Genomic DNA, 15,370 nt, shown 5'->3' on the forward strand with positions numbered 1-15,370 from the left:
AACTTCCATTGTTTTGTAATTTATATCCGTTTGCTGAATACAACGCTGTTCATTAACTTTGCTATAGAATAATTGTATCGTTGTCGGCTAATACTATGACCGATACTGTAATAGGGCACAAATAAAAGGAAAAACATCATGTCATAGAATTTTATTTTTATTTGAAATCTTAAAGTAAAGATAGCATGTACTTTTATATAAAAAAACATATCAATAAGGCATGCAAAGAACACCAAATATTCAAGAACAAATATAAGGAAAAACATCATGTCAAAGAATTGTATTTTTATTTGAAATTTAAAATAACGATATCATGTACATTTATAAAAAGAAACATATCAATAAGGCATGCAAAGTCAGTCAGATACAAAATGGTGTCCTTGGCACCTAATTGACAAACAACATTTTGGGCCCTTTCTTAGAGTGTGTATATTGCAGTGCGCAATTTGAGTAAATTAACATATTTTAATGGTTGTTCATACTGTGATCACAGAAACTTAATTATTATTCGCCAGTCAAGTGAAGCCGTTAATTGGCACCCCATTGACAAACAACAGTTAAGGGGCCTTATTTAGAGTGTGTATATTGCATTGCGCAATCAACGCTGATACGGGCCGCGTTATCAGTTTGACACGAAGAACGTCACATCAAACATGTTAATCCCAAGTGATTTTAAGTGCCAATTAGTAAGCGGCTCGCAGGTCATTAAATAATAGGGCAATTAGTACAATTACGTTTGATTATGATTTTAATTTACATTGAACATTGTGAAAATTGTATTATATTGGAAGAGACTTTAATAAAAAATAAATAAATGCAATTTGAAAAAAAATGCGAATATCAATTCTGTTATTCGAATACTGACCATTTAATCAAATATTTGAATATTCAAATAATTTTGCCATCCCTAGTAAAAATGGAAAGTGTTGCCCAATTATTAGCCTGTGTGGACTGCACAGCCTTATCTTGGCAACACTTTAGGCACATGCATGGAGCCCAGTTTTCCGAGGACAAGGCTCTACTAAAGGGAGTGGTCTGTTGACCACAAAAATAGGTTTCAACGGTGACCTTAACTTCTTCCCAGAAATTGTTAAAGCACAGTTATGCCCATTCTTTTAAAATGGGATGTATGTGGTCCATTAGACCTATTAAGCAATGATTATATTATAATATAATAATTAAATTAATCAAATCAATATTAGCAACATTATGCAGGACACGAGAGTGACAAATATAATTAAATGGAAATCACTCATGTTGCAACATGCTTTTTTGATTACCAAAAACAAAATACACATGCTGTTGTTTACAAATGTAAAACTCTTCACTAAGAAACATGCAAAAGTGATGATTGCAGAATATTTCAGGAAAACTGGGCTTAATGCAATTGTGAACAGTGTTGTCCCATATTAGCCTGTAAAGTATTGTCCCAGATTAGCCTGTCTGGCTTTTATGCTTCTTCCAGCGGCCTCATATTGCCTAAGACCCACTTTTAGCTCGACTATATATATATATATATATATATATATATATATATATATATATATATATATATATAGTGGAGCTATCCTACTCACCCCGGCATCGCCGTGAGAGTTCAAATGTTATAGTTTGGGTACCAGGTCAAATATTTTCTATGTCCCTAGACATATTGCTTTCATATTTTGCATACTTCTTTACCAACATGACCTCAATCTATAAACAAGAGCAGACAACTGTGTCAAGTATTTTGTTAGGATTATGGCACTTTTCTCACTTAGAAATTATTAAGTTTTGTGGTTAGGTCAACTTCATTCCAAAAGTATCAAAGCTATTGCTCTCAGACTTGGAAAACTAGCTAACTACCCTAAGGGGACTGTACAGGGCAAGTTGCATAACTCTGGTTGGCATTTTAAGGGAATTTCGGCCCATTTTTGTCCTAGTAACTTTGAATATTTTGTTAAATTTTGTGTTTAGATCGACTTTAGTGCTAAAGTATCAAGGCGATTGCTTTCAAACTTCGCATACTTTCTTACTATCATGAGGGTACTGTACCTGGCAAGTTGAACTTGACCTTGACATTTGAATGACCTTGACTCTCAAGGTCAAATTAATAAATTTTGCTAAAATTGCCATAACTTCTTTATTTATGATAAGTTTTGATTCATACTTTGACAAAAGAACACTTATATTTGTTTTCATTTTTTTCCTATGTTTGAAAGATCATCTAATAAATGACCACACCCACAAAAAGATTTATTTTTTTAAAAACATGTTTAAAAAACAACAACACATATTTATTTATTTTATTTTTGAAGGACCGTCCAACGATCCCACCCAAGCTTTTGCTATCGAACTGAAATAAAATCTTATTAGTTTGTGTTATGTCTTTACAAATTTTCAATAGATTGTCGAAAATAGACCTAAACTCAGAATCGTCTATAAAGTACAATAAAGTACAATGTCTTTAAAACATAAGCAATCAATATGTTTCAATTATGGTCCTCTTCCACTTAGATTGAATATGAACAATTTCCCCTTGATGGCTTACGTTATACTGTCAAGTACTCGAAAAGTCGAGCACGCTGTCCTCTGACAGCTCTTGTTGCATGACATGCTCATGTATTGTTGTTCTCCTTGTATAGACGTGAAATCTTGATTTGTCTTGTTACTTCCAGTGTTGAATGGCCGAGGAATCTTCAGTGGGCCGGCAAATATGAGTCGGCTTAAAGCTCAGCTTTCCCTTGATGCCAACAAATTGTAAGTATTCTATGTATAATGCTAAAAAATAGTCACACTTTACATAATTAAACTGATGTTGTTTTTGTGTTTTTTTAAATTGAAATACTTATGATAAATTAACAAGTGAATCTAAGAATTTTAATATGAATATATTGTAAGAACTTTGAAATAGTCATATTCATGTAAATATCTGGGAATTTTGATCATAAGTAGAGCAGGTTTTTTTAAAAAGTTTATACAAATGTTTTACACCAGGTTTATATTTGAAGACTTACAAACATTGCTAATTCTACCCGGCAGAGTTTAATTTTTGTATTATTGAAGTTTTGTCATCATTTAACACTCTTACTTGCAGGGTCCCTATGTTTGCACTAAAACACTCACAAACATGTTGAAACATTTTTTGCTGTCAGGAGTTTCTCATTTGTTCATATTTAAAGACCTATATATAGTTTACATCCCTGCTAGCATGTTTTCATTTGGAATATGCTTACAATGTCAAGACTCATGAATATTTTAAATTCTTGCATGCCGAGTGTCACTTTGTGTTAATTTCAAAGATTTACAGATGATTCATGCTCCTGGTACACATGGATTATCATCTGTGCGTAAAGTGTCGTCCCAGATTAGCCTGTGCAGTGCGCATAGGCTTATCAGGGACAACATTTTCTGCTTACCAGGTAAGTGTTGTTTTTTTTTTCATTTATAGGAAGTTTCTTCTTAGCAAAATCCAGTTAAGATGGAAAGTGTGGTCCCTGATTCGCCTGTTTGGACTGCACAGGCTCATCTGAGACGACACTTTATGCACATGCATTAAGCCCCATTTTCTCATAGCGAGGCTAATTTATATTTAAATGTTGCTTGCAGTTTGAACATCCTGACTATCCGTCGGTACCTGGTGAGTGACATACGAGGTCGGACCGACCTTGACCCTGCGGGTTCGGACGACTTCCTGTTGGCATCCCCTCGGTCACGTGACTCTGACTCACAGCCGGCTAAGATGACCTACAAGACGCTGGTATGAGACAGCTCTCCATGGGGGCTTAAAGGGTTGACATTACTCTGTTGGTTGTGTTCACATTAATAATTTCAAGCTTAAGTCCAGAAATTCTTAAAAAAACTTTGTGGAAAATGTTTATGTTATAAGCACACATTCATATTGATTAACATGTCATGTGAATAAAAATCTTAATAGACCAAGAAATAAACAGACTTCCAGAAACTTCCTCGGACTGCCCACATGATGGAGATGCATTCAAGGGCTGATTCTTTATTCATGGGTTCGAAATGTGCCATAAAATATTTTCAGGTTTTCCGTGAAATTCAAAGTATTTTTATACCATTGGTGTAATATGCACTTTTCTGGAAGTGAAATGTGATTGTATTACCCGATTAGTTAATCTAGTTTCAGGAAGTCTGGATATATTTTTGATCTTTGGAAATCTCAAATTTATTATGCAGTAATAAACTACGCTGCTGTTAGTTCAAAAAGAAGAAAATAAATAGATGGTATTGATTCATTTTTAGATTGAAACCAGTCGACCAAAATCAAAGACAAAGAAGTTCCATTTCAAGAGTCCGGAGCATGAGGCCCAGAAAGTAAGCTTGGCTTATTGGTTGAAATAGATAGCTGAGGATGCCTCAATAGTAACATGACATGGACATTTGTTAGTCTGCCGTTCAACAGATAGCTGGCGATTCAACTTAAGTAACACAGCATGGCCATTAGTGCATTTGCCATTCATACCAAGTGTTTTCACACATTTACATTACTAAATGTATTCTTTAAAAAAGAAGAGATTTTTGACAAAAATGACCATTATTAAGATTAAGTAGAATAAATGCCAATATAAAGGAATAAATATATATGAACGGTGGCTTTAAAAAAAAACAACAGAACAAAAGCAAAATTATTCAGTGAAATCTGTATTTATTAGAATGATGTGTGTGTTTTAATAAGATCGTAGCCAGCATGCCGACCCTTGACAAGAGACCAGTGGAGGAGTTGATAGCCAGCCTGCCTGACCGACCACTTCAAACACCATCAGAAGGTGAGCTGAACTTTGGGCAAGGGCTCACATTTTGTTAAATCACAAAAAAGTTAGAATGGCAACCAACTGGAAATTGTTAATCTGAACAAAAATTGATTATGTTTTTTTCTTGGAGTAATTTGTACGATTTTTCGATATGCGTGCGACACACTGCTAAATTGCCTACATTTCACTCCCAACTAGTTAGAACAACATGTCAAACCATCGATGGTAATGAATAATGAGTCAACAAACAAAGTAATATAGCAATGAATCAGTACCTTAGTGGTTACAAACAGGGGGAGGTTTTGATAATTGGCGCTATTGATTTATTTAACCCGGGCAGCAGTAATTGAAACATTTATCTAACTCGTGATAAAGATCAGTTAAGACATTAGACTGCTTATTTTGATGTTTTGTTAATCAATATCAAACACAAATTGCTCATGAAAATAACGTGTTTGTAACAATTCTATCAAGGATTGCAACTTGTCGAGTTAACAACGTATTTGTTTTATCAGAAATTAATATTATAAGTAGTAATTTACGTAACCAACAATGCCAACAATACCACCTCAGGCAAGTTTTATTTAGAAAATAAATTTATTAATTTACATCAATTAAAAAGTTATTTAAAAAAAATAAAATAATTAAATTTTGTATTTGTGAAATAGCTTAAAAGTTGCATGTTACAGTACGTTAACAAACATGCCCTTGCATTGTAAACCCAATGGCGACCTATTTACATGGTAGTGTGAAAATAAACATTTCCCTACAGCTGTTCATATGGCCCAGGAAAGCATTTGTCCATGCCATAAAAAGTACTATAGAAGCGGACAATGTTGTCCCTGATAAGCATGTACAGTTTACACATGACATGATGCCCACATGCATTAAGCCCTGTTTATCTAGAGGGAGACTTACATCTTCCAGTTTTTACTTTTCATATGAGGTTTGCTCTGGGAAATCTAGGCTGAATGCATGTTATTAAAGTGTCGTACCAGAATTGCCTGTGCAGTTAAAACAGGCTAATCAGGAGCAATACTTTATGCTTAAACTGAATTTTTGCTAAAAATAGGCTTCCGTTAAGAGAAAGTACTATAAAAGCGGACAGTGTTGTCCCTGATAAGCGCCAGACATAGGATGACATGTTGCGCACATGCATTAAGCCCCGCTTTCCCAGAAGAAGGCTTAAGTCTTCCTGAAAAGTCTGGTTGAACTAAAATCTTTGCTGTCATAATTATGTCAGTGCCCTTTGTTGAGTCTGTATTTTACCCTCTGTTGTCCAATTTTAGAGTCGGAGCATCCAATGTCCAGAATGTCAGACACCAAATCCCCGGTTTCAGGGTAGGCTTTTTCAGTTTTTAAATTAATGTTATAATCTATTTGCTTTAGCTTGATTGCATCCAAGGCTGAAGGCTAATTGAAACACTCTCAAGTCTGCTTCTTGAGTGGAACCATTATGTGGTGTATTTGTCTTTAGGGATTGTCGAAATAAGAGTCATAAAATGAGGATGGAACACATGACTTTCCTGCAGCTAGACAGACACCATATCCACTAAACCACTGCGACCTTAACGCTTTTGCACTGTAAATCTGCTGGGAAAGCATATGTGCCATTTGAGATATTTTTTGCTGCGTATACAGAGTGACATTGCATTGAAATTTATTGTGAAATCGTCTGAATATATGAATTTTTCTTAAAGATTTGTTTGCATTAGTTGAAAGGCCTTCTGCATGAAAGATATGGCATATTTCAGTTTGTTCTTTCCTTTGTGTATTGGCATGGAATTGTTTGTTCAATATAATGTTATTTTTTTTACATGAGAATCTTAAAACTGCGCACAAAATATGTGTATATTCTATAATAAAACAGATCATGTCTAGGACTTTCAATTTACCTGAAACTTTTTTTTTGGAAGCTAAGAATTTTTGTTTGACTAGATTTTGATATGCATGTGTAATTTTGACTTGTGAAAATCAGTGAACAAGAGTGGAATAAACCTATCAATATTTGAATATCCTACAAATTTTAGAAAATGGTAAAGCAGCACTAAGCTTGAACTCCCAACTCCCAAACTACTGATAGCTCGAAGTTATTTGTAAACTTTAAGATTACACAGTTTTGCTGTACAACAACATCATAATTGATTTCTCCTTAAAATAGCCATGATTCACGAACGAAAGCTTATTTAAACTCTCCCAAGACTTAGTATTGACCGTATTTTTAGGATTTCCAAGGAGACGATATCCATACAGAAGGTGGTGCTCAAGCGTTCCTCGTCACTTCCAGAGATCTTTGCAGGAGAGAACCTCATGGAGGAGCTCGGCATTGACCCAGATATCCGGGTGGACAAGTTGGACCAACAGGAAGTGGAGCTGCTCAAGAAGGACAACGCCCGTAGCAACCAGGTATGGACTGGGCTCACGTAATTGGGCTGTGTGTCATCTTTGAATCATGTTTTGGTTGAACCAGCATGAAAAAAACAATGTGCTACGGAACCAGCTGCGTAGCAGGGACGCTGTATTGGGATTTGTACCAGCTTTTAATTTTGTTCAACCAGTTATGGCGATTGCAATTGATTAACTTATCCTGAAGCATGAAACGAAATTCTACCAGAAATTATTTAAATAAGATTAAAAATAAGAAATATTTTGAGTAGAAAGAGACACATAAATTACCGTTTACCGATTAACCCTAGTATGTTATGTAACAATTTCTTAACATATATTTTGAACCATCTACTTACAGTTACAGTCATGACTACAGTAGCCAATACTTAGTAATGTTACTTCACTGTCAGGTTCAAAATCTTCTATTGCTTTTACTTGTAACAAATGCTGTCCAGCACCTGTCCAAACAGTTCAATCATTAAATGATTCTGGTTCTTTGAAAACTGAGCTAAAGTCATATGCGTAAAGAGTCATCCATGATAAACCTGTGCACTCGCACATTCTGCTTTTATCAAAGTTTTTGTCTCAAAATTTTCTCTTCTAAACAAAGACTGCAGACTGTACAGGCTTATCTGAGATGACACTTTACACACATGATTTATGCCCAGTTTTCCCAGAACAAGGCTCAGTGTTTCACTCTACTTGTTTCCTCTTGCAGGCCAAGATTGACCCCTCAAGCATGGCCCCCCAGCAAGGGACACGTGGGTTCATCGCTAATGACCTCCAGCGCCTGATGAAGAAGGGTGAGGAAGAAGTGAAGACTGATGAAGATATGCCGCCTTTGTTACAGGTATATACAAATTGCAAAAATATTACGGTTCAGTTTTATGGCGGTAACCATGTTGTAAAACACTTGGGTGATGTTTCACAGGATTAACCAAATAGGTTGGTCATTATTATTGGGGAAAATCTCAGTGTCTTGAATATTGGAGTCACAAACATAGTTATGTTGGCTAAAAAAGATATTGTCCGAAAACTTAGAATGTCAAAAAAACTTAGTGTTTATGGTATATGCAGCCTTTGTTACAAGTATATACTTCTGCTGTAACAGGAATATGCTGCCTTTGTGACAGGTATATGCTGGCTTTGTGACAAATATACACTGTCTTTGTGACAGGTATATGCTGCCTTTGTTACATATATATAAAGCCTTTGTGACAGGTATATTATGTTCTTGTGAAAGGTATATACTGCCTTTTTGACAGGTTTATACTGCCTTTGTGACATGTATATTCTGGCAATGTGACAGGTATGATCTGCCTTAGTGAAAGGTATTCAATGCCTTTGTGACATGTATATGCTGCCTTTGTGACAGGTATATACTATTTTTGTGACATGTATATAATGCCCTTTTTTTGACAGGTATATACTGCCTCTGTGACATGTATATACGACCATTGTGACAGGTATATGCTGTCTTCTGACAGGTATATACTGCATTTGTGACATGTATATACAACCTTTTTTGACAGGTTTAAACAGCCTTTGTGACATGTATATGCAGCCTACTTGAGGGTTATATACTGCATTTATGACAGGTATATACTGCCTTTTTTACAGGTTTATGCAGCTTTTGTGACCGGTATATGCTGCCTTTGTTTCAGGTATATTTAGCCTTTGTTACAGGTATATGCCGCCTTTGTTTCCGTTATATGTAGATTTTGTTGCAGGTATATGTAGCTTCTGTTTCGGATATGTGCCTTTGGTACAGGTTTATGATGCATTTGTGAATTATATGGGCAAAGTAGGTCTTTTATTCACAGCTCAGAAGTATACATAATTCTTTTAAAAAAAGATTTGTATTCAATTGATTTCTTGATTGCTTGTGTGCAATAGCTACTAAAATTAAAGTATTAAACCTGTTAAAATAAAGCTGAAAAAAAAGGGAATTAATGTAGAAATAATGTGATATCAATATACCTGGACCATGTGTTTTATTCAACTTCTTTTTTTTATTCAACTCCTTATCTCCTACCCTCCCCCTTCAACAAAGCTATTATACAGAAAAAGGTCATGCCTTTCAACAGCTGGTAAAACATACACCAACACTGCTCTACTTTCTCGTTTAGTTTAATTTAGTTTAAACGTATTTATTTTAGCTCAATTGCATCGAAAGCCTAAGGCTTATATAAATGTTCTCGAGTCGGTTTTCTGGGCCTAGAACCAGTACTTGGTGTCTATGGGGGAGATCTAAAGAACGCTCCCTCGTAGGGGATCGAACCCGTGACCTTCCGGTCACTTGACGGACACCATATCCATTACACCATGGCGGCCTGTTAACTTTCTCGTTTCTTTAGGCCATCACTCGCCATTCCAAACACGATGGTTTGAAGGCTAGACTGGAGAAGAAAATGAAAGAACTCGAGGAAAAACAGCAAAAAGAACATGAACAGAGAAGGTAACTGTGCTGAATTGTCTGAAATATTAGAACTGAATGCCAATGATTTAATTGGAAACATCTTGCACCAAGAAGTAGTGTCTCACCTGTCAGTTGGCTAGGTGCGTTAGTGGGTCTATTTGTCATCAGACCATGTATTTTCTATATGTTAAATATATAGAAATCCCTTGGATCAGTGTATGCTGGTATGCTGTAGTAAGTAAAACAGTTTTTTAATGTTCTACTCCAAGATGTTAGTTTGAGTTTGCATAGCTGTCCGTAAAAACGGCAACAGCAATAGACAATTTTCTTTCCCTGTGCTGTACAACTTTTTGACAAAAAAATTGCAAACATCTTAAAAATTACCCTTAGTGTCGTCCAAGATTAGAGACTTTCTTCAAACAAAATTTTCATCAAAATGGAAAGCGTCATCCCAGATTAAACTGTTTTGACTGCACAGGCTGATCCTGGACAACACTTTCGGCTTTGATGGAATTTTTCGTATGAAGAAAATCTCTTCTAAGCACAAATCCAGTTAAGGCAGAAAGTGTCGTCCCTGCTTAGCAAGTGCCAACTGCACAGGCTAATATGGGACGACTTTTTACGCCCATGCATTAAGCTGAGATTTTCCAGAGCTAGGCTAAAATGTTCTTATTTTTCTGCAGCATCCCGTTGCGAGCCCCCAAACATCCCCAGCCAGCCACAGTGAAGACAAAACTGCCGAACAAGGTGTGTGGGTAGAGCATAGGGAAGGCTTTCCCCTGTAGTATCACTGGTGGTATTAATAAATTTGCAAAATGGTGTGGACAAATATGAGAAATTTATTTTAATTTGTCAGCCTGTGTGTTCAGTGTGTGCATTCTGTATAATATTTTATGTTGAGACTAAACATTTTAAATCTAGTTGGGTTTTTTGAACAAAGAAATACTATAAAATTAAGAATTAAAGTGTCTTAAGCATTAAACTTGCTCAGGTTCAACTCATATAGCTGAATAAGGAGATGAATTCAATAATTGAATGTTGCAATTAATACATTTTGTTGAACCTTCAAATGGTGGTTTTGGCAGTAATTTAAGAAAAATCTATACTTTTTGACATTAGGACTTGGGGCCAAATTTGACAAAATAAAGCACTATCATCTCTGTTTATTAATTCTCAGGTTTCTAGTGAACCCTTACGTGTTAGTTTGTTTTCTCATTCTGTATAAAGTTTATAGTTTTCTAAGTGTTTTTTCTGTTTGTTTTATATAACATTGTCATTTGTTTGTTACAGTCAGACAGACACAATACTTTTTTTTAATTTTTAAGTTGTGTTTGTGCATGTATTTCTCACAGATGGAGGTGCGTACGTCGGATATTCGCGTGTCAGAGAGGGTGTGCATATCCTCCATCACTCTCGATAGATACGCCACTGTCTACAATGACCTCATCGATGAGGTAGGTTACATACTACTGATAGGGTCATCAAACACTTTCTTGCAGATTAATGACACCTTGTCATATAAAAAACATGAACATTTATTTGTAATTTAATTGAACCTGCATTAATGTTAGGTTCCACATTTCATTTGCTATTTAAATACCTTGAACCAAAGAAATGATTGTATAACTAACATGTGTCATATTTTTCTTTATGTCAAATAGAAACCCAATTTTACTCTGATGATAACAGAATATGAGCCTTGCTGTGGGAAATTGGTGCTTAATGTGTGTTTGTAAAGTGTCGTCGACTGCACAGGCTAATCAGGGATGACACTTTCTGCTGTCATGGAATATTTTGTTCATAGGCCCCATAAAAATTCAGTCTAGGCAGTAAGTGTAGTCCCTGTTTAGTCTGTATACACGGCATAGGCTGATATGGGAGTACCATTTACGCACATGCATTAAGCCCTGTTTTTCTTGAGCCATTTTCAAATTGACTACTGGCACATGATGTTAACAGATTGATGCCTCCACCGTGAAGCAGTTGGACCGTAACCTGTTCCTGGGAGATGAGATACGGGAGGTGTACCAGGAGATCATGCGCACCATCTCCACACAGCACCTGGAGCTGGATGATGTAAGTACTGGGAGATCATGGACAATCTCCACACAGCACCTGGAGCTGGATGATGTAAGTACTGGGAGATCATGGACCATCCCCACACAGCACCTGGAGCTGGATGATGTATGTACTGGGAGATCATGGACCATCTCCACACAGCACCTGGAGCTGGATGATGTAAGTACTGGGAGATCATGGGCCATCCCCACACAGCACCTGGAGCTGGATGATGTTAGTACTGGGAGATCATGGACCATCTCCACACAGCACTTGGAGCTGGATGATGTAAGTACTGGGAGATCAAGGACCATCACCCCACAGCTACTGGAGCTGGATGATGTAAGTACTGGGAGATCATGGACCATCCCCACACAGCACTTGGAGCTGGATGATGTAAGTACTGGGAGATCATGGACCATCACCACACAGCACCTGGAGCTGGATGATGTAAGTACTGGGAGATCAAGGACCATCACCACACAGCACCTGGAGCTGGATGATGTAAGTACTGGGAGATCATGGACCATCTCCACACAGCACCTGGAGCTGGATGATGTAAGTACTGGGAGATCATGGACCATCCCCACACAGCACCTGGAGCTGGATGATGTAAGTACTGGGAGATCATGGACCATCCCCACACAGCACCTGGAGCTGGATGATGTAAGTACTGGGAGATCAAGGACCATCACCACACAGCACCTGGAGCTGGATGATGTAAGTACTGGGAGATCATGGACCATCCCCACACAGCACTTGGAGCTGGATGATGTAAGCACTGGGAGATCATGGAACATCTCCACACAGCACCTGGAGCTGGATGATGTTAGTACTGGGAGATCATGGACCATCTCCACACAGCATCTGGAGCTGGATGATGTAAGTACTGGGAGATCATGGGCCATCTCCACACAGCACTTGGAGCTGGATGATGTAAGTACTGGGAGATCATGGACCATCCCCACACAGCACCTGGAGCTGGATGATGTAAGTACTGGGAGATCAAGGACCATCACCACACAGCCTCTGGAGCTGGATGATGTAAGTACTGGGAGATCATGGACCATCCCCACACAGCACTTGGAGCTGGATGATGTAAGTACTGGGAGATCATGGACCATCCCCACACAGCACTTGGAGCTGGATGATGTAAGTACTGGGAGATCATGGACCATCTCCACACAGCACCTGGACCTGGATGATGTAAGTACTGGGAGATCATGGACCATCACCACACAGCACCTGGAGCTGGATGATGTAAGTACTGGGAGATCATGGACCATCTCCACACAGCACCTGGAGCTGGATGATGTAAGCACTGGGAGATCATGCACCATCTCCACACAGCACCTGGAGCTGGATGATGTAAGTACTGGGAGATCATGGACCATCCCCACACAGCACCTGGAGCTGGATGATGTAAGTACTGGGAGATCATGGACCATCCCCACACAGCACCTGGAGCTGGATGATGTAAGTCCTGGGAGATCATGGACCATCTCCACACAGCACCTGGAGCTGGATGATGTACGTACTGGGAGATCATAGACAATCCCCACACAGCACCTGGAGCTGGATGATATAAGTACTGGGAGATCATGGACCATCTCCACACAGCACCTGGAGCTGGATGATGTAAGTACTGGGAGATCATGGGCCATCTCCACACAGCACCTGGAGCTGGATGATGTAAGTACTGGGATATCATGGACCATCTCCACACAGCACCTGGAGCTGGATGATGTAAGTACTGGGAGATCATGGACCATCCCCACACAGCACCTGGAGCTGGATGATGTAAGTACTGGGAGATCATGGACCATCTCCACACAGCACCTGGAGCTGGATGATGTAAGCACTGGGAGATTATGGACCATCAGGCTGATCTTTTAATGTTATTGACAGAAACAATTTCGTTAAACAATTTTGTTTTAGATTAAACAAACCAAACTTTGATAGCAAATTTACTGATTTATTGAACATGCTGAATTAATCAAGCAAGGTGCTTGTGGTTACATACAACTAATCACTTGTGTTGGTTCACATGCAGAAAACGCATTTGGAACCGTATTGTCACAACTTTCCTTTGTTTTAGGATTTGTTTTCGAAGGAAATTTGGAATTTTGTGATTTTTTCCAGAATGGGAAAGTGCCATTTACCATAACTTTTAAGAGGAGAAAAAACATTGCTGGCTTTAATTATGAATCTAGGAATTTTGTTGTAAGATTTGATCTATATTTATTTTGCATACTTCAGTTTAATTGACCTCTGTACAGGATGACAGGGTGGTGTCAGCAGCTGACTCCGTGAACATGACGGGGACAATGGCGTCTGCCTCACTGGTGCGCAGGCGGACTGACCGTGTGATTAACCCAGTCTTCGCACAGAACCAGGCCAAGCCCCCTTGGGGAGAGATGGACCCAAAACAGTGGGTCAGAACGTAAGTTGAAGAGTTTTATATAAAATACCGGACTCAACTCTATACTGCTCGGATACGCATTTGTACGTGTTTATAGTCCCTAAGAAAATCTGACTTAGTTTTAGACCTTTCTAATAGACTCAAATTTTAAAGGCTTATTTCCAATCCTAAGATACTGATGAGAAGTGAACAGCATAAAACCTGAACAGACTGCAAGTTTCTGGTAGTCTATTCAGTCTGAATTCTGGTTGTATATAGCCATTTTCACATTTTTGTGTGAAAGGGTTATCCATGTTTAATGTGTAAACATGTAAAGCACATACCCATGTCAAGCCCTCATACTGGAAGCTCCATATAGCAATCACACTGGTCGATTGTATGTGCATACATGCCAGTATAATCCTCAGAGCTTGTCTGGACCTTTGTCACTAATTGTGCAATTTTTATAATGACTTACCACACTTGACTGCCATCAGAAGATGACATACTGTGTGTAACATGCCTCAAAAGTCACTGTTACATATGCCAAATGCAATTGAACAGCTTGTTAATGATCATGCAATTTTAAAATGACTAACCACAGATGACCACCATTATGTGATGGCATGAAACATGTAACACCCTTCTCAGAACCTCAATGTCAAGGTCACAATACAAAGTCGAAAGTCAAACTTTGAAAAAGCTTGTATTTGAACCAAGAAATGTGTCATTAAATGTACTTAATTAGTTTAGAAATTGAAATCTGTTACAACTATATGGGCATTTACATTTATTTCAGGCCAAACAATCCTCCAAAGAATTTCCAGGGAGATGATGTGTTTTCCTCAATTGTGAGTAGTTCTCATTGACAGTGCTTGTGTAATAAACCTGGAAGGTTGGGTTTTCTTTTAAGGCTAAATGGCAACTTAATTGTTCACTGTAAATGTCATACTGTTATGATTAAAAACAGTTGTTTTGTCCATGAACAGTGTCTGCTAATGTTACTGCATATTTTATAAGCATGAACTTCAGTTTTAAGAAATATTCTGCCTCTATTGTTTTGACAATCATAAAATAAGACAGTTGCATAAACTGATTAAAATTTTTTAAATTCTTGTAATGTGTAGCAATCTTACATGCAATATTTCAATAGGAATACTTTTTATTATTTTTTTTTTGGTACATATGATCTGACACATGATTCTTGTTGACAAGATGTTAATATAATACCTCACTTGACATTTGCTAAATACAAAACATGATTCTAAGAGGTTTTAAAACTTCCCATCACAAAGTTAAAGGTGATGTACTGAAATAGATTACTGATACCAATTATCATGGGTACCA

At 37.7% G+C, this 15,370-nt stretch overlaps 1 protein-coding gene across 3 annotated transcripts in view; it reads left to right on the forward strand.

Annotated features, from left to right (window-relative positions):
* Positions 1–15,370, forward strand: part of LOC127878079 (coiled-coil domain-containing protein 87-like) — a 58,235-nt gene that overhangs the window by 17,841 nt on the left and 25,024 nt on the right. For all 3 annotated transcript variants that reach the window (XM_052424493.1, XM_052424495.1, XM_052424496.1), the window contains 13 exons: positions 2,658–2,739; positions 3,589–3,739; positions 4,249–4,320; positions 4,682–4,772; positions 6,047–6,098; positions 6,983–7,163; positions 7,864–7,995; positions 9,503–9,603; positions 10,248–10,311; positions 10,917–11,018; positions 11,524–11,640; positions 13,902–14,065; positions 14,823–14,874. In XM_052424493.1, the coding sequence (XP_052280453.1) occupies positions 2,658–2,739; positions 3,589–3,739; positions 4,249–4,320; positions 4,682–4,772; positions 6,047–6,098; positions 6,983–7,163; positions 7,864–7,995; positions 9,503–9,603; positions 10,248–10,311; positions 10,917–11,018; positions 11,524–11,640; positions 13,902–14,065; positions 14,823–14,874 (1,361 nt within the window). The remainder of the gene's footprint in view (positions 1–2,657; positions 2,740–3,588; positions 3,740–4,248; positions 4,321–4,681; positions 4,773–6,046; positions 6,099–6,982; positions 7,164–7,863; positions 7,996–9,502; positions 9,604–10,247; positions 10,312–10,916; positions 11,019–11,523; positions 11,641–13,901; positions 14,066–14,822; positions 14,875–15,370) is intronic.

Source organism: Dreissena polymorpha, chromosome 4, assembly GCF_020536995.1.
Source record: "Dreissena polymorpha isolate Duluth1 chromosome 4, UMN_Dpol_1.0, whole genome shotgun sequence".
In the NCBI taxonomy this organism is placed as follows: domain Eukaryota; kingdom Metazoa; phylum Mollusca; class Bivalvia; order Myida; family Dreissenidae; genus Dreissena; species Dreissena polymorpha.